We start from the raw sequence: 20,599 nt of genomic DNA, 5'->3' as shown, positions 1-20,599 counted from the left end.
ACTATGTCTCTTTCACCTAGCGCGAGCAGGGCCGGCGGAAGCTAACACAGGCCCAGATACTGAGAGGGGGCATGGACAGATCCGGAGACGCATGGACACTCCCCCTAAAAATTTAGTTTTCCCGGCACCCAGGGAGTGCCGCAGTCACACAGGGGGACTTGTCCCACTCAGCAGCAGACCCAGACACAGGCCAGAACCCCACTGGCCCCCTCCAACATGCCCGGGTAATTAATGCCTGCCCCCCAGTCCTCTTGGTGGCGAGAGCGTTAGCTAGGTGTATGTTGGTGTCAGTTGCGCTAGCAGATGGAGGGCTGGGGGGGGGGGGGGGGGGCGAGAAAGCAGAGATCCATGAGACACAGAATTTCTATGGATACTCACATTAGACTTCCAGTCGCAGCCGGTGTATATATAGAATTATTAAGCACTATTGTCCCATTTTTTTTTTTCTACTAATAATTTTCAAATGAGTAATTTCATGATCTGCACAAATTTGCTCTGCAGACTACGCCCTGTCACGCTGATAAGTATTTAAAGCTTAAGTCAGCCATAAACCACTGTACATCAGTATGTAAGGACTCAGAAGTCCTCTATAATATCAATGTTCTGCAATAAGGTTTTCCCAGCGGAGGTGACACAAGGTGAACTGTCAGGGTGAGAGGGCTGTCCACGGTGCAGGTTAGCAAATGAGACATTCAGAGGGCAGAGGAGACGGAGAGGAATTCTGCCCACTGGACAATGGATTTATTTATAGAAATATTAAACCTACAGGGATCTGCAGGCAGGAATTTAGCATCATGACAGCATTCCCCAGACATCCCACTGAATCCAGACCTTATTTCCAGCCTGCAGCTGAACTCCCAAGCAGGACTGGTCACGCTAGAGCTAGACGTAAGAAAACAAATGAGTAAAGACCAATTTGGGCCGAAGGATGATAAAGGCAGAGAGGGGGCAGTACATCATACAGTACTTGCCCATACCTCCCAACTGTCCCCATTTTTGCAGGACAGTCACGCTTTTTTGGGATCGTCCCACGCGTGGGCTGCAGTGTGATGATGGGGGGGGGGGCAGTTAGGAGGCTGCCAGTCACTCGCTGCTCTGCTGTGCGCATGGAGACAAGAGGGACTGGGGCTTGGCCTGTAGCTCACAGAGTGCTGGGCAGGCCCCCTCAGTGACGAAAAACATTACCATGAAGCATGCCCCCTTTTACTGAAGCCGTGCCCCCTTTTTTCTTTTTCCTGAATGTTGGGAGGCATGCTTGCATACTTTTGAAAAAGCATGTCAGGGAGATGTGAAAGTAACACCCATCAGTGCGGGCGTGTACTGCTACATCTGAGAGGCGTGTCATAAACATGACTTACATCCAAATGTAAATGAGCCCCAACGTTAATGAGATCTACTTGACAAGAGTTTCCATATACGATCCTGATTCGACCTATTCAATATATCCCTAAATTTTTCGACAAGTCGATGAAATCGACTTGTTGAAAAGCACGTGGAACGGCGGAATAACTGCCGATCCACGTGCTTCCCTTTTCGACCATATCAGTCCGACATCAAAAGATGTCGGACTGGGATGCGGACCCAGAGGAGGAGAGGGGGGAGAGCCGCAGGGAGATGGGGGGACAGCCGGCGGGCATACAGGGGAGATCAGCGCTACAGTAGCGCTACAGCAGGATGTTACTCAGCCGCCCGACCTCACGGCAGCTTCCACCTGGCTCCAGCACGTTGCTGGAGCCGGGTGGAAGCTGCCGGGTGGAAGCTGCCGTGAGGTCAGGCGGATGAGTGACAGCCTGCTGCAGCACTACTGTAGCGCTGATCTTCCCTGTATGCCTGCCGGCTGTCCCCCCGCTGGTCTCCCAGCGGCTCACCCACCTCTCCGCCTTTGCGTCCCCTCTCAATTCGACTTGAAAAAGTTGAATTAAGATAGGATTGACAAAAAAAAAAAAAGATAGGATTGAATAGGGGTTGTCGGATCCATTCTGACAAATACATGTCAGAATGCATCCGACTTTAATTGAATATACCCCTAAGTGGCTAAGAGAAACAAAATGCATGTAGCCATAGGGATCACTGGGGCAGATGTATTAACCTGGAGAAGGCATAAGGAAGTGATAAACCAGTGCAAGGTGATAAAGGCAGCAGCCAATCAGATCCTAACTGTTAATTTACATATTGTAGCTGATTGGCTGGTGCCTTTATCACCTTGCACATATCACTGGTTTATCACTTCCTTATGCCTTCTCCAGGTTAATACATCTGCCCCATTGTGCCTTATATTCCCCGATGCAGGGAAACGGCACTGATGATCCCATTTGAATTTATATAGCGCTAATTTCTTTTCTTTTTTTTCCCCACCAAGAATGTAACAGCTGCATAATGAGGATAAGGTATAACCAGGGAGATTGCTGGACTATTCAGGGAGTGAGGGAGATTGCTTCTATTTCAGGTAGTCTCCTGCAGAATGATTGAGGGTAGGCAACTATGCAGTACATCTTCTCTGTAGCAATAAGGGATGGGTGTTGGTTATTAGGTGCTGTTTAATGCACTGGGTAGAGAGCTGGGAAGAGGGAGGGGAGGGGGAAATAGCTATAGAGATGCAGTGGATGAGATTGGGGAATGAGCAGGGGAATAGGGGGTTGGTCTTGGAGGTAAAGGTGCTTAAAAAACGGTCATGGAGGGCTATTTGCAAATTCTTATTCAAACACACACAAATGAGAATGCATTGCCATTTATAACATTGGGGGGTCATTCCGACCCATTCGCACGCTGCGGTTCATCGCAGTGGTGCAAACGGGGCGGTTCTGCGCATGCGTGGCGGATGCAATGCGCAGATACTTCGTTGCTCAGCGACTGTAGTTGCTGGGCAACGACGACAGGAAAGAAGAAAGCGGACGCAGGGCGGATCGCAAGATTGACAGGCGAGAGGCGGATCAGGGCGTCTACTCACCGTTTTCCGTGCGATGAATGCAGGCGTGTCGAGGCGTTTGGAGTGCGGGTGTCTGACGTCAATTTCCAGGACCTTCATAGCTGAATTCATCGCACAGGTTAAGTAACTGCAGGGCTGGTCTTCTTTTACGCAAAACATTTTTAGCATAGCAGGGCTGTACAAGCGATCGCAGCTCTGCTATGCTATAATACACTCCCCCATAGGCAGCGTCTAGTTGATCGCACGAGCAGCAAAAAGTTGGTACGTGCGATCAACTCGGAATGACCCCATTGTGCATTGCTAACATGTCTGATTCTAGGCAGACATTCAAGAGGAATGCAGAAGGGTTTACACTATTATGCTCACATTCTAATTTCCACCAGGGATTCCCCAGTGCGGATTACTTTATGCTAGTGTAATATAATAATTTTTAGATTTGAGTCGGACTATCAAGTTAAAGACAGAGGGGCCGATCCTTGCTGAGTGTCATTTGTTTTGTTTTTTACATATCTTGCATGTTTTTGCAGTGCACATGCTCCAGAGCCGAGCACTGGCGACACTTTAGTCCTAAATAACTCAGTCCTATCGCCATTTGCGGCTTAAGTAATGTAACTGCATGCGTTCGCATGTAGGCAAAATCGCCTGAGGACGCACTGATGGAAATGTGGGCTATGGTGAGTTGTGCATACATGTGATTACTGTTATCAGATGTATATTTTGCAACAAATGCACATTGATAATGATGATGGCTTTGAAACCAAGTGTACGGATGGAGCGATCCTGGTGCAGAGATGCATACAGATCAGTTTCTCGCAAATGTGATCAACGCTCCACTTGTATGGGTAATACGGAGGTGGCAGCAGTACGAGTGAGAGGCTAAACCCAAATGCCTCCAAGGATTAACATATGTAAAGGAATTTTACCCAACTGCGCCTGTGTGTATATAAATTAATAAATGGGTGATTTGAATAAAGGGAAAAATCACAGTACTGTTTGGATAAAAATTAAATTGACATTTATTCTTTTGAAAAAAGAAAAGTATATATAAATGAAAATGAAGGAAAATACAAAAACAAAAACAAAAAAACACCTTTTATTTCAGGTAACTATATGTCCAAAATGATAACAGGTCAGGAAAAATCTTCCTGCACCTGTACAGTGTTGAAAAAAACTTTGGGAAGAACGTGAATAAAAAGATTTGAAAAGTATATATTGAAAAATTTCAAATGTCTGGTGTGAAATAGAGTGTGGCGTCCCACCTCTTTTCCACCTTGTTGTGACTGGTTATTAGGTAAACTACAGATAAGGTAGATTATCCGGAAAAAAAGGCAATGTTCAATTTCCAAATTTAGCCCAGTGCTAATAATAATGTGTATCCCAGTGGAGGCAAGATCTTAATTTTGATGCTGCGATGCTGCGGGGTACCCCAACGTTGGTATCAGTGGGATAAGGTGTTCAGGGATAAGGTATAAAGAAACCCCGGACTCCCCGCTAGTTCTCCCCGTTATAGTCGGCCGGAGGCGCCTGCACTCACAGGTGTCTGCCGACTGCTACTGACGGGGGGACGCGGTCATGCCACTGGGGGGAAGGTACACTAACTTCGGGACCCACAAGGGGACTGTCCGTCGTGAACCTTCCCTCCTGCGGGGTCAGATACCTTATTCTCCTGTGCTTGATCCCGTTCTTTTCTTTCTTCCTCCGGTCTTCTCTCTCGGCGCTCTGCTTGTAGGTCTGTTCCCTTTCAGCCGCGCGGCTTCGTTTTCTCTTCACGGGATCACCGATCTGTGCAGTGATGTTCCGTCCGGATAGTCTTCTCGGTCTTGTAGCTTTTTGTAGGTGTGATGGTGTGATGATATGCTTTTTTCTCTCCAACGCGTATCGACCCGTCTGGGTCTTCCTCAGGGAGTCCGTGTCTACCATCTTGATTGAGGGCTTTTTATGCCCATAGTTCGTGACATCATAATGGGAGTGTCCATTTTTTTCTCCTTTCTCTGTGTTGCTGGATACAATTGTGTCTATAGAGTTGTTACATAACCCAATTGATTCTATTCTAAGTGATTATAGATACTAAATGGCTATATGTAAATTATATTGTGATTGGAAAATGTGTATAGCAGGGAAACCACCTTTTTGCTCCTATATTCTGGTATTGGATATGGATGATGAATATAATATAAATTAATTCTACTAATTGGATAGGGTAAAAGTGAGAGGAGCTAGATGAATTGAAGATGAAAAGAACACAGCTTTAAATTATTTTGTCTGATAATAATGAATTAGTAATATATGATGGTATTTTGTATATCAATGGCAAGACAGTTGCTGTATTTTAGTTTCTGTTGCGGGTTATGAAAATAATTTAGATTCTGTTGCGGGTTATGAAAATAATTTAGATTATTTGGGAAGAGTAGTAAACGAACAATGAAAAATAAATAAAATAAAAATAAATATAAAAACAAAAATAAAAATATAAAAAAATATAATGTGATAATAATAATAGTGAGAATAAAATTAATAGTAAAGTTGAAAAATAAAGTAAATGAAATTGATAATAATAGATGAGTATATATTAAAATGTAGATTTCAGGTAAATAAATAGCTGATATTTAGTAAGAAGATATGGATAATACAATTAATTATATTTTCAAAGTATAGTGATAGGAAATGATTCTCATAATGGAAAATAGATTGTTTTGGCTATAGAACTCTTTCTTACTATCTAGGTTAACCCTTCTGTGGTTTTTTTGGCGGTTGATATAAATTGTTTGTAAGGATGGTGATATAGTCGGTCATGTTGTGTTGATTATAGATACTCAAATGTACATTATGCTGCTAAATCAAATAAAGTAATGTGTTGAAAAACTAGCAATAATCATTTAATTTTATTGTCCATGTATGTATCTAGATGCATACACATACACACAACAAATATACAGTTATGTATGCACATACACATACATGACGATGGAGGAAAGGGTGGATTCTATATGTTGGTCAGTTCATAATTATTGACCTAACCTCATTATCTAGGTTTAGGCCTTGCGGTCTCAGTGTTTTCAATGTATACATCCACCTTAGTTCTTCTTTGTTGATTTTCTTCAGAAAATCTCCTCCTCTCCAATTCGGTGGGACTAACTTGATTCCTATTATTTTCAAGCCTGTTGGGTTGCTTTCGTGTAGGTCTTTAAAATGTTGTGACAAATTGTGTGTCTCTAGGCCGTTTTTTACGTTTCTGACATGTTCAGCTATTCTCGTTTTGAGGGGTCTTATAGTTCTTCCTACATACTGTAGTTTGCATGGACATTCGGCTAGATAAATGACCCCTTTGCTGTGACACGAGATGTGTTCTTGTATATCGAAGATTTCTCCTGTTTTATTGGATGTGAAGTTGGTGACCTTTTTTGTGCTGACTCTCTGTGTTTTGCAATAATTGCAAGAACCGCAGTGAAAAAAACCTTTGTTTAGTTTTTGACCTAACATAGTAGTCTGTGTTTTTTCTACTCTTCTCATATGGCTGTGTGACAATCTAGATTTTAGGTCTGGTGCTCTCTTGTAGATGACCTTCGGTCTTGCTGGTAGTTTGTCAGCTAACATGTCATCTTCTAGTAGGATATGCCAGTGTTTGTACAAGATCTTTTCTAGCTGTCTGTTGTTGGTATTGTATTGTGTGATGAATGCTGTTTTGAAAATTTCATTTGTTTTTTCCTTGTTTCTGTAAGTTAGAAGGGTGTTTCTATCAAACTTTTTTGCTTCTTCTAAATCTTTCTCCAGGATGTCTTTTTTATACCCTTTCTCTATGAATTGGTGTTTCATCTCTTCTGCTTGGACTCTAAAGTCTTCTAATTTTGTACAGTTTCTCCTAATCCGTTTGAATTGTCCTAGGGGGATGTTCTTGAGCCAGTTTCTGTGATGTGCACTGCTGTTTAGAATGTAGCTGTTTACATCCACACTTTTCTGAAAGGTTTTGGTATGAATGGTAGAATTTTCTATGAATATTGTTATGTCTAAGAAGTTCACTGTTGATTTGCTGTGTTCTGTGGTGAAAATTAAATTGTTATTGTTCGCATTAATGTATGTGAGAAACTCTAGTAGTCTGTCTTCTGTACCTCGCCAGATAAAGAGCACGTCATCTATGTATCTTCGCCATAGGACCAGGTTTGCTCCAAAATCATGCTCGCACCAGATGTTGTTGTCCTCCCAGTGGCTCATGAATAAATTAGCATAGCTTGGAGCAAACCTGGTCCCCATAGCTGTACCTTTAGTCTGTCTATAGTATGTGTCGTTGAACCAGAAATAATTGTGTTCTAGAATGAACCTTATGCAATCTATTATAAATGTTGTTTGTCTGGAGTCCAAATTTTCGTCTGAAGATAAGAAATGTTTTGTTGCTGATAATCCTTGTTCTTGGTTTATTACTGTGTATAAGGAGGTGACATCGCTTGTACATATCCAATATTCGTCTGACCAGATTACATCTTTCAGTGTTCTGATTATATCCGTAGTGTCCTTAATGTATGATTGTTGTATTTTCACATATGTTTGTAGGTATGAGTCTATGTATTGTGATAGGTTTGATGTGAGAGAGCCTATTCCCGATATAATCGGTCGTCCTGGAGGGTTGTGTCTATCTTTATGTACTTTAGGTAAGTAGTAAAAGACTGGGAGTATGGGGTTGGCATTATGTATGTAGTCATGTTCCTTTTTGTTGAGAATTCCTTTGTCTATACCTTCTTTTAGAAGCCTGTCCAAGTTTTTTTTGTATTTAGTGGTGGGATCTTGCGTGAGTGTCTCATATGTCTCTTTGTCACTCAAAATTCTGAGCGATTCGCTGATATATGCCTCCTTATCCAGTAATACGATCCCCCCCCCTTTGTCTGCTGGTTTTACCACTAATTGTTGGTTATCGCTGAGGTCCTTTAGTGCATTTTTTTCAGTTTTGGTCAGATTGAGTGTCATCGGTCTTGTTTCCATTCTGTCTATGTCTCTGGTTACCAAATGTTCAAATGTATTGATAAGTGAACCTCTCATGTGTTGTGGGTAAAATGTGGAATTTGGTTTTAGATCTGTATGTTTGTATGTCCTGTCTGCATCTTTATGTTCATTGAGTGTGATAGGTCCTTTACTGTAGTATTTGGCAAGTGTCAATTTCCTTGTAAATTTGTGTAAATCAAGGTAGGTTTCAAATTTGTTCAACTGTTTAGTCGGTGCAAATTTTAAGCCTTTATTCAGTACAGAAATATGTTCCTTACTTAAGGTTACTTTGCTCAAGTTGAATATGCCTTTACTTTCTACTTCTGGTTGTTGTATCTTTTGTGTCTCCCTATTTCTTCCACCTCTACATCCTCGTCTAGTTCTATTAGTTTTCGTTTGTTTGGTGTTGTTGTTTTTTGATTGCAGGACTTGAGTCCTGCATTCTTTCCTAAAAAATGGTCTGCACATGTTTCTTGTATTACTGGTTCGTTGGATAATGTTTCTTTCTCAGTGTTGGAGATGTCTTCTAGATGAGCTGAGACTTGAAATCCCTTTTCAAGTGATAATCTGGCTAGTTGTTCATAATTAATCTCTTCTTCAATGCTATATGTAGAGAAGTCTGTCTCTGAAGTGCTATCTAGAATGGAATGATATTCTGTGTCTTCTCTGCTTTTGTTGTTTGCAATGTTTGCGGGTAATCTGGGATTTTTTGAGTGTAATCTTGTCATGTATTGTTGATACGTGAGGTTTAGCCTTTTGTATACCGGTGTAGTTTCTGACTGTTTTTTTGGTCTGTGTGTGTCTGTCTTTGTTGGTGTTTTCAGTAGTGTGGATGTGTGTTTCTGTTTGCCTATGGATCTCTTGTCAGGCTTCCTCTTTCCTATTTTGTCTCTTAGGATTTTTGATTCTTTGGTGGCTATTATGTCTTCCTCTGTTCGTCTTAGTCTGTTTTTTGATATCGTTTCAAGTTCTTGAAATTCTTTTTCTTCCTTATGTTCTTCTAGAGCTGTTTGTATGGATTCTATTTCTATCTCTAGATCTTTGAGTTCGTTTTCATGTGTGCTAACAATAAGTTGAATCAGTTGCATGGAGCATTCTTGTAATATAGTATCCCATTTGTCTATAAACTGTGGATTGTTTTTGTTGTGTGTTGGTATTTTTTTGATTCTAAGACCCTTTGGTATCAGTTTCTGTGACAAGTACCAGTTAAGTGTTTTGTTGTCCCACCATAATTTGGATTCTTTAGTAGCTAATCTTTCTAGTTTTAGGAATAAGTCGCAGAACTTGTTTATGCTCTCATGTGTGGTAGTGGTATGGTTGATGTTGTGAAAGATTTTGTCTGCCCTATTGGCTCTATCTTTTCTTAGGTCAAGTATACCCATATAAGGAGCTGTTGATACTGGGTTTGAAAAATCTGTTTCTCGCAAATGTGATCAACGCTCCACTTGTATGGGTAATACGGAGGTGGCAGCAGTACGAGTGAGAGGCTAAACCCAAATGCCTCCAAGGATTAACATATGTAAAGGAATTTTACCCAACTGCGCCTGTGTGTATATAAATTAATAAATGGGTGATTTGAATAAAGGGAAAAATCACAGTACTGTTTGGATAAAAATTAAATTGACATTTATTCTTTTGAAAAAAGAAAAGTATATATAAATGAAAATGAAGGAAAATACAAAAACAAAAACAAAAAAACACCTTTTATTTCAGGTAACTATATGTCCAAAATGATAACAGGTCAGGAAAAATCTTCCTGCACCTGTACAGTGTTGAAAAAAACTTTGGGAAGAACGTGAATAAAAAGATTTGAAAAGTATATATTGAAAAATTTCAAATGTCTGGTGTGAAATAGAGTGTGGCGTCCCACCTCTTTTCCACCTTGTTGTGACTGGTTATTAGGTAAACTACAGATAAGGTAGATTATCCGGAAAAAAAGGCAATGTTCAATTTCCAAATTTAGCCCAGTGCTAATAATAATGTGTATCCCAGTGGAGGCAAGATCTTAATTTTGATGCTGCGATGCTGCGGGGTACCCCAACGTTGGTATCAGTGGGATAAGGTGTTCAGGGATAAGGTATAAAGAAACCCCGGACTCCCCGCTAGTTCTCCCCGTTATAGTCGGCCGGAGGCGCCTGCACTCACAGGTGTCTGCCGACTGCTACTGACGGGGGGACGCGGTCATGCCACTGGGGGGAAGGTACACTAACTTCGGGACCCACAAGGGGACTGTCCGTCGTGAACCTTCCCTCCTGCGGGGTCAGATACCTTATTCTCCTGTGCTTGATCCCGTTCTTTTCTTTCTTCCTCCGGTCTTCTCTCTCGGCGCTCTGCTTGTAGGTCTGTTCCCTTTCAGCCGCGCGGCTTCGTTTTCTCTTCACGGGATCACCGATCTGTGCAGTGATGTTCCGTCCGGATAGTCTTCTCGGTCTTGTAGCTTTTTGTAGGTGTGATGGTGTGATGATATGCTTTTTTCTCTCCAACGCGTATCGACCCGTCTGGGTCTTCCTCAGGGAGTCCGTGTCTACCATCTTGATTGAGGGCTTTTTATGCCCATAGTTCGTGACATCATAATGGGAGTGTCCATTTTTTTCTCCTTTCTCTGTGTTGCTGGATACAATTGTGTCTATAGAGTTGTTACATAACCCAATTGATTCTATTCTAAGTGATTAAAGATACTAAATGGCTATATGTAAATTATATTGTGATTGGAAAATGTGTATAGCAGGGAAACCACCTTTTTGCTCCTATATTCTGGTATTGGATATGGATGATGAATATAATATAAATTAATTCTACTAATCCAACACTGAGAAAGAAACATTATCCAACGAACCAGTAATACAAGAAACATGTGCAGACCATTTTTTAGGAAAGAATGCAGGACTCAAGTCCTGCAATCAAAAAACAACAACACCAAACAAACGAAAACTAATAGAACTAGACGAGGATGTAGAGGTGGAAGAAATAGGGAGACACAAAAGATACAACAACCAGAAGTAGAAAGTAAAGGCATATTCAACTTGAGCAAAGTAACCTTAAGTAAGGAACATATTTCTGTACTGAATAAAGGCTTAAAATTTGCACCGACTAAACAGTTGAACAAATTTGAAACCTACCTTGATTTACACAAATTTACAAGGAAATTGACACTTGCCAAATACTACAGTAAAGGACCTATCACACTCAATGAACATAAAGATGCAGACAGGACATACAAACATACAGATCTAAAACCAAATTCCACATTTTACCCACAACACATGAGAGGTTCACTTATCAATACATTTGAACATTTGGTAACCAGAGACATAGACAGAATGGAAACAAGACCGATGACACTCAATCTGACCAAAACTGAAAAAAATGCACTAAAGGACCTCAGCGATAACCAACAATTAGTGGTAAAACCAGCAGACAAAGGGGGGGGGATCGTATTACTGGATAAGGAGGCATATATCAGCGAATCGCTCAGAATTTTGAGTGACAAAGAGACATATGAGACACTCACGCAAGATCCCACCACTAAATACAAAAAAAACTTGGACAGGCTTCTAAAAGAAGGTATAGACAAAGGAATTCTCAACAAAAAGGAACATGACTACATACATAATGCCAACCCCATACTCCCAGTCTTTTACTACTTACCTAAAGTACATAAAGATAGACACAACCCTCCAGGACGACCGATTATATCGGGAATAGGCTCTCTCACATCAAACCTATCACAATACATAGACTCATACCTACAAACATATGTGAAAATACAACAATCATACATTAAGGACACTACGGATATAATCAGAACACTGAAAGATGTAATCTGGTCAGACGAATATTGGATATGTACAAGCGATGTCACCTCCTTATACACAGTAATAAACCAAGAACAAGGATTATCAGCAACAAAACATTTCTTATCTTCAGACGAAAATTTGGACTCCAGACAAACAACATTTATAATAGATTGCATAAGGTTCATTCTAGAACACAATTATTTCTGGTTCAACGACACATACTATAGACAGACTAAAGGTACAGCTATGGGGACCAGGTTTGCTCCAAGCTATGCTAATTTATTCATGAGCCACTGGGAGGACAACAACATCTGGTGCGAGCATGATTTTGGAGCAAACCTGGTCCTATGGCGAAGATACATAGATGACGTGCTCTTTATCTGGCGAGGTACAGAAGACAGACTACTAGAGTTTCTCACATACATTAATGCGAACAATAACAATTTAATTTTCACCACAGAACACAGCAAATCAACAGTGAACTTCTTAGACATAACAATATTCATAGAAAATTCTACCATTCATACCAAAACCTTTCAGAAAAGTGTGGATGTAAACAGCTACATTCTAAACAGCAGTGCACATCACAGAAACTGGCTCAAGAACATCCCCCTAGGACAATTCAAACGGATTAGGAGAAACTGTACAAAATTAGAAGACTTTAGAGTCCAAGCAGAAGAGATGAAACACCAATTCATAGAGAAAGGGTATAAAAAAGACATCCTGGAGAAAGATTTAGAAGAAGCAAAAAAGTTTGATAGAAACACCCTTCTAACTTACAGAAACAAGGAAAAAACAAATGAAATTTTCAAAACAGCATTCATCACACAATACAATACCAACAACAGACAGCTAGAAAAGATCTTGTACAAACACTGGCATATCCTACTAGAAGATGACATGTTAGCTGACAAACTACCAGCAAGACCGAAGGTCATCTACAAGAGAGCACCAGACCTAAAATCTAGATTGTCACACAGCCATATGAGAAGAGTAGAAAAAACACAGACTACTATGTTTGTTTAGTTTTTGACCTAAGGTTTTTTTCACTGCGGTTCTTGCAATTATTGCAAAACACAGAGAGTCAGCACAAAAAAGGTCACCAACTTCACATCCAATAAAACAGGAGAAATCTTCGATATACAAGAACACATCTCGTGTCACAGCAAAGGGGTCATTTATCTAGCCGAATGTCCATGCAAACTACAGTATGTAGGAAGAACTATAAGACCCCTCAAAACGAGAATAGCTGAACATGTCAGAAACGTAAAAAACGGCCTAGAGACACACAATTTGTCACAACATTTTAAAGACCTACACGAAAGCAACCCAACAGGCTTGAAAATAATAGGAATCAAGTTAGTCCCACCGAATTGGAGAGGAGGAGATTTTCTGAAGAAAATCAACAAAGAAGAACTAAGGTGGATGTATACATTGAAAACACTGAGACCGCAAGGCCTAAACCTAGATAATGAGGTTAGGTCAATAATTATGAACTGACCAACATATAGAATCCACCCTTTCCTCCATCGTCATGTATGTGTATGTGCATACATAACTGTATATTTGTTGTGTGTATGTGTATGCATCTAGATACATACATGGACAATAAAATTAAATGATTATTGCTAGTTTTTCAACACATTACTTTATTTGATTTAGCAGCATAATGTACATTTGAGTATCTATAATCAACACAACATGACCGACTATATCACCATCCTTACAAACAATTTATATCAACCGCCAAAAAAACCACAGAAGGGTTAACCTAGATAGTAAGAAAGAGTTCTATAGCCAAAACAATCTATTTTCCATTATGAGAATCATTTCCTATCACTATACTTTGAAAATATAATTAATTGTATTATCCATATCTTCTTACTAAATATCAGCTATTTATTTACCTGAAATCTACATTTTAATATATACTCATCTATTATTATCAATTTCATTTACTTTATTTTTCAACTTTACTATTAATTTTATTCTCACTATTATTATTATCACATTATATTTTTTTTATATTTTTATTTTTGTTTTTATATTTATTTTTATTTTATTTATTTTTCATTGTTCGTTTACTACTCTTCCCAAATAATCTAAATTATTTTCATAACCCGCAACAGAATCTAAATTATTTTCATAACCCGCAACAGAAACTAAAATACAGCAACTGTCTTGCCATTGATATACAAAATACCATCATATATTACTAATTCATTATTATCAGACAAAATAATTTAAAGCTGTGTTCTTTTCATCTTCAATTCATCTAGCTCCTCTCACTTTTACCCTATCCAATTAGTAGAATTAATTTATATTATATTCATCATCCATATCCAATACCAGAATATAGGAGCAAAAAGGTGGTTTCCCTGCTATACACATTTTCCAATCACAATATAATTTACATATAGCCATTTAGTATCTATAATCACTTAGAATAGAATCAATTGGGTTATGTAACAACTCTATAGACACAATTGTATCCAGCAACACAGAGAAAGGAGAAAAAAATGGACACTCCCATTATGATGTCACGAACTATGGGCATAAAAAGCCCTCAATCAAGATGGTAGACACGGACTCCCTGAGGAAGACCCAGACGGGTCGATACGCGTTGGAGAGAAAAAAGCATATCATCACACCATCACACCTACAAAAAGCTACAAGACCGAGAAGACTATCCGGACGGAACATCACTGCACAGATCGGTGATCCCGTGAAGAGAAAACGAAGCCGCGCGGCTGAAAGGGAACAGACCTACAAGCAGAGCGCCGAGAGAGAAGACCGGAGGAAGAAAGAAAAGAACGGGATCAAGCACAGGAGAATAAGGTATCTGACCCCGCAGGAGGGAAGGTTCACGACGGACAGTCCCCTTGTGGGTCCCGAAGTTAGTGTACCTTCCCCCCAGTGGCATGACCGCGTCCCCCCGTCAGTAGCAGTCGGCAGACACCTGTGAGTGCAGGCGCCTCTGGCCGACTATAACGGGGAGAACTAGCGGGGAGTCCGGGGTTTCTTTATACCTTATCCCTGAACACCTTATCCCACTGATACCAACGTTGGGGTACCCCGCAGCATCGCAGCATCAAAATTAAGATCTTGCCTCCACTGGGATACACATTATTATTAGCACTGGGCTAAATTTGGAAATTGAACATTGCCTTTTTTTCCGGATAATCTACCTTATCTGTAGTTTACCTAATAACCAGTCACAACAAGGTGGAAAAGAGGTGGGACGCCACACTCTATTTCACACCAGACATTTGAAATTTTTCAATATATACTTTTCAAATCTTTTTATTCACGTTCTTCCCAAAGTTTTTTTCAACACTGTACAGGTGCAGGAAGATTTTTCCTGACCTGTTATCATTTTGGACATATAGTTACCTGAAATAAAAGGTGTTTTTTTGTTTTTGTTTTTGTATTTTCCTTCATTTTCATTTATATATACTTTTCTTTTTTCAAAAGAATAAATGTCAATTTAATTTTTATCCAAACAGTACTGTGATTTTTCCCTTTATTCAAATCACCCATTTATTAATTTATATACACACAGGCGCAGTTGGGTAAAATTCCTTTACATATGCATACAGATCAGCATACTGGCGATACGCATTTATTACTGTGCGTGACGAGAGCAATTACGGAGACTTGTGTTCAACTGCACTGGCCTCTGTTTGTTTTGTAGGGGATACAGTTACATGCAGTTACATTGACGGCAGCCAGAATCCCGTCTCACAGGGGCTATTCCCACTCATGGGTGTCCACTCGTGGGTATAGCCCGCAAGGGGCTTTCTATCGCATGCCCTGCTGCCGGCATACTGACGGCCGTGATGCTATTGCCGGCATCCCGACCGTCGGTAAGTGTGGGTGGTGCTAGGAACAGTCGCCCCTTATAAGTTGTGGATGAAGTGCTTAACACAACCCTTGTGGGGTGTCCGTGTACAAAGTCAGGGGAGGGGCTGGGATCTCCAGGGCGTAGGGTTTCCCTGATAGTTATTGTGTGGCTGGAGCTGTTCTGGGCCATCATGTTGCAGAATGTTAGTAATTAAAGCTGTGTCTACTTTTCCCCACATATATTTCCTTTGGACTTAGGTTCATGGGTAGGTATAAAATTCTGTCTTATAAACAAGGTATGTTTCTCCATTACTTACCCTTTTAATAAACGGAAACCATGAGTGCATACAAGTACATTGCCATTAGAGTCAACCTTCAGCAAGTTTCCATATAGGCTGTCAAACACCAGGCCCCTATCAAAGACACAGAGCACAGTTACTCTAGAATCTGCACTTATTATGTAAGCTGTAGAGAAGAGAGGAAACAGCTATTCCGATCATTTTATAGGGTAGGAAGAATAATGCTGTATCGTCTCATAATTAGTACAGAAGTGTAAATAAATAATACTGCATCATGTGCATGGCAGGATAACCTTATCAGCTGTAAGCAGAAGATACTATGCCCTGAAGGAAAACGCACTGTGATGTCATTAAGACAAACCAGTAAGTAATCTCCCTTGTGTTGTGGAACCCCACTTATGGTAGTAATACAACCCTATTGTTACTTTAGTGCCGCATTGGTACTAAAAATATTTGTCATGCATGACAAAATACCCTCTACCATCTTCAGGCATTATATACTGTAGTACTACACCCACAATCAATTAGAACTCTGTTATTAAAGCAGCAATCTTACAAATAACATTTCATTTTTATTCTAATAGCTGGTTAAGTACCTTTTAAGCATGCACCTGGTCATTTTTCTTAGCTAGCCTAGCCTCCTGCAAATCAATATCTCCTTTTTGAAAATCTCACTGGGTGGCAAAAAAAAAATGGCTGCCAGACATAGACACAGTGGGGGAGATTCAAATGTTTGAACAGTCGGTTGGGTGTTTGGTTTTTGCTGTCTATTAGATAGGAAAAAACAGACTCCCAACTGACTTTTCAAACATTTGAATCTCCCCCAGTGAGTCTGCTGCACAGAAACACACAACTCTCGGCATGTCATGTGATGCCAAAGGGGAAAAGGGGAGGGAAAGGCTGTCACAGTGCAGACAGAGCTCAGAGGGGTGTTCCAAAGCCACTCTGCTCACTACATCATGTGCCATATGACTGTGGTTGCCATGGTAATCCAGAATCATAAATCATTAATAGCAACCTAAAAAAAAAAACAAGGGAAAATTATAAATACCAACATTCTTATTGTCTGCCACGTTAATTTCTATTAGAAAAGACACCTGTTTTTTTCTTGGACTTGCTGCTTTAATGCTGCACTACTTTTTTTTAATTTCTCTTTTATTTATGTAGAACGGTAATGAGCAACCCGGCACACTTCTAATATGGTCTTTCAACCTTCAAAAGAACTGCACATCACCCTTACTTTCAAGATTCAGAAAAATAGCTTAAATGTAACCTCTGCACCCCCACAATATGAATCCTAAATTGCAATCACATGCTCATCACTGGCTTTAAAATTCTTTCACCTTCAAGATTTTCTTCTTATTTCACAGCAGCCCCTACATGCCTTTAAATCCCCACTTGACATATAACGCCCTCTCTAAGCCTTCATACAAGTTATCAGCTACCACTTGTGTATCTTACCTCTGCAACATGCTACTCGGACCTCCCCATATCCCCACCATGCCACTCACACATTCCTACATCCCCCCAATGCTACTCAGACCTCCCCACATACCTTCCAATTTTACTCAGCCTTCCCTCAACCCCACCATGCCACTCACATCTTCCCACATCCCTCCCCCCCCCCCCCCCCCCAATGCTGCTCAGACCTTCCCACTTCCACATCATGCCAATCAGACCTCCCCACATCTCCACTTGGTGCTGCTCAGACCTCCCAACATCTCCTCCATGCAACTCAGACCTCCCCACATCCCCCCCCCCCAATGCTGCTCAGACCTCCCCACATCCCCATTATGCCACTCAGACCTCTTCACATCCCCCCCAATGCTACTCAGATCTCCCCATATCCCCATCATGCCACTCAGACCTCCCCACTTCTCCCTCTTGCCACTCACACTTCCCCACATCCCCTCCATGACACTCAGATCTCTCTATATCCCCATCATTCCACTCAGACCTCTCCCATATGCCTCACACCTCAATATTCTGACAATTCACTTGATCATGCTCCTCCCACTGCCATGTGATTTGCAATAATGACCATCAGTCAGTAATCACGATATCCAGCCATTTTGTTCGCCCGAAGCGGCATCGGGGCTAATTGATACCCCCATAGTGTCAAGCTGCACGTAATTCAGTAAATACTGTAATGTCTCATATACTTTGGAGAATGGACAAACCTTGTGGGGAAGGTTGGATCATACTTATACTCAAGGATTTCATGAGGATATCCAATGCAGACCAGTCTATCCAGCAGCAGATCAAAGCCAAGCTGCTCATAGTCTGGAGAACGGTACACTGTAGAGAGTACAGTAATTACATATGTATGATAAAATCAATGTAAATGTATCTATACATGCACTTGTGCATTCATATATAACTGAGAAACAAGTTATTGCAAACAAATCAGAGCCCCTTACAGCAACGTGTGTGAACATAAAATACAATCCCAATTTAATTAGTATATTTAAATGGCAATACAAATATAAAATATACCGGTAGATAATCTAAATATAGTAAAGTATTTCCCAGATTTATCAAACCTTGGAGAGTGATAAATTGCACGGTGATAAAGAACCAACCAACCAGCTCCTGTCATGTTACAGGCTGTGTTTGAAAATGACAGTTAGGAGCTGATTGGTTGGTACTTTATCACAGTGCAATTTATCACTCTCCAAGGTACTAGCATATTTATAATGGGTGCAGTGTCTGCGGTGCACACGGACCCCCGGAGACCAGGGGGGCCCACACCGCACACCCTGCACCCATTATTTTAAATACCCTGCTGAGCCCAGCGGCGCAGCAGCAGCGCTGCAGAAGTCACTGGTAAAATGATGCGGCATCTTTTTCTCTGTGTTTTGCGCATGCGCAGTGGAAAAATCACCGGGAAAATGGGAAGTTGGGAGACTCCTGTCACTCGCTGCCCTGCATAGCAGAGCAGTGGTGAATAGACGTTGTGCGCTTGTGCACAGTGTCTATTCAATGGAGACAGAGGGGCCCGGGGCATGCCAACAGCTCACAGAGCGCTAGTCATGCCACCTTCCGTGACACGATCGCGACACTGCTGTGAGGTCACGCCCCCTTTCACATAGACTACTCCCCATTTTCAGGTAGCACGCGCAGGAGTCTCGCTTGTGGATTTTTAAATGTTGGGAGGTATGCCAATAGTAAACCCTATGAGTAAACCCTATGTCATCAACTTGTGCAGTTTGACGTCCAGAAGTTAAAGTTTTTCCAATTATAAATTTAGAGGTGAGAAACGTATTTGACTTACTGGCCAATGTATAATCCATATCAAAGCCAAAGCATTTTATCTTCTCCAGTCCCAAACTCCGATTAACAAAAATCCTGTGGGAAAATATGGCGTCAGTATTGAAAACATTCTGCAATAAAGTGCAGCTACTGTATGTAAAAGTGCATTTTTTGTGCATCTTTGTAAACTGTACAAGTTACTAAAGGCAAAACCATACAAGTGTTTAGAACATACTAAAGGCAAAACCATGCAAGTGTTTAGAACATACTAAAGGCAAAACCATACAAGTGTTTAGAACATACTAAAGGCAAAACCATACAAGTGTTTAGAACATACTAAAGGCAAAACCATACAAGTGTTTAGAACATACTAAAGGCAAAACCATACAAGTGTTTAGAACATACTAAAGGCAAAACCATACAAGTGTTTAGAACATACTAAAGGCAAAACCATACGAGTGTTTTTAGAACATACCTCCCAACATGACCCTTTTCAGGAAGGACACAATGCTGTGTTCCAGGACTTCCCTCTTAATTTAAAATTTCCCTCACCTGTGTTGAAACACCTTTGTTATCATTTAACCTGTTTAAAGCAGGTGAGGGCAATCATAAATTAAGAGGGAATTCCAGGAACAGAGCATTTTGTCCCTCCTGGAAAGGGTCATATTTGGAGGTATGGTTTAGAAAGCATGTCACACTTCTGGACCAGACTGAACCCATTGTGGTCCTAATAGTCAGGATTGCTCTAATACAGTGGTTCTCAAACTCGGTCCTCAGGACCCCACACAGTGCATGTTTTGCAGGTAATCCAACAGGTGCACAGGTGTATTAATTACTCACTGACACATTTTAAAAGGTCCACAGGTGGAGCTCATTATTTCACTTGTGATTCTGTGAGGAGACCTGCAAAACATGCACTGTATGGGGTCCTGAGGACCGAGTTTGGGAACTTGTGCTCTAATACCATGCAGTTTCAGGTATCTGGTCTATCAGAACAGAAAAAGATAATGAGGCAAGTATTTATTATGGATTCAACATGGATTTAACACCTGGGAAATCATACTGTACATACTTTTACTTTTAATAGGTCTGGATGGGAATGGCGGTCCATCAAACAGTGATGCAAAGCATACTTGCCTACCTAACCCTCTCCATGAGGGAGAAAATGCTCTGTTCCTGGACTTTCCTGGTAATGTATGATTGCCATCACCTGTGGTGAAACACCTTTCTTATCAATTAACTAGCTCACCACAGGTGATGGCAATCATACATTACCAGGAAAGTCCAGGAACAGAGCATTTTCTCCCTCATGGAGAGGGTCAGGTAGGCAAGTATGATGCAAAGTAACGTCATTTCAGGACCTTTAACGTGGAATACAGTGCCACCAGAGAGGCGTTGCTGTATGATTAGGTTTACCATACTATCCCTTTACACCAGTGGTTCTCAAACTCGGTCCTCAGGACCCCACACAGTGCATGTTTTGCAGGTAACCCAGCAAGTGCACAGGTGTA

The 20,599-nt window shown here is 40.9% G+C and overlaps 1 protein-coding gene across 5 annotated transcripts in view; it reads right to left on the bottom strand.

Moving 5' to 3' along the window:
* The window catches only part of LOC134936738 (5'-nucleotidase domain-containing protein 4-like), a 165,539-nt gene that overhangs the window by 66,842 nt on the left and 78,098 nt on the right, over nucleotides 1–20,599 (bottom strand). For 4 of the 5 annotated variants that reach the window (XM_063931953.1, XM_063931955.1, XM_063931952.1 and 1 more), the window contains 3 exons: nucleotides 19,111–19,184; nucleotides 18,017–18,134; nucleotides 15,855–15,950 (listed from right to left, as the gene is read on the bottom strand). In XM_063931953.1, the coding sequence (XP_063788023.1) occupies nucleotides 15,855–15,950; nucleotides 18,017–18,134; nucleotides 19,111–19,184 (288 nt within the window). Of the gene's footprint in view, nucleotides 1–15,854; nucleotides 15,951–18,016; nucleotides 18,135–19,110; nucleotides 19,185–19,563; nucleotides 19,632–20,599 lie in introns of those variants that run through there. The other variant, XM_063931956.1, reaches the window with a different exon arrangement.

The sequence above is a fragment of the Pseudophryne corroboree genome, chromosome 6 (assembly GCF_028390025.1).
Source record: "Pseudophryne corroboree isolate aPseCor3 chromosome 6, aPseCor3.hap2, whole genome shotgun sequence".
Taxonomy (NCBI): domain Eukaryota; kingdom Metazoa; phylum Chordata; class Amphibia; order Anura; family Myobatrachidae; genus Pseudophryne; species Pseudophryne corroboree.
The sequence above is the reverse complement of the archived record's forward strand: the minus strand, read 5'-3'. Positions and strand labels throughout refer to the sequence as shown.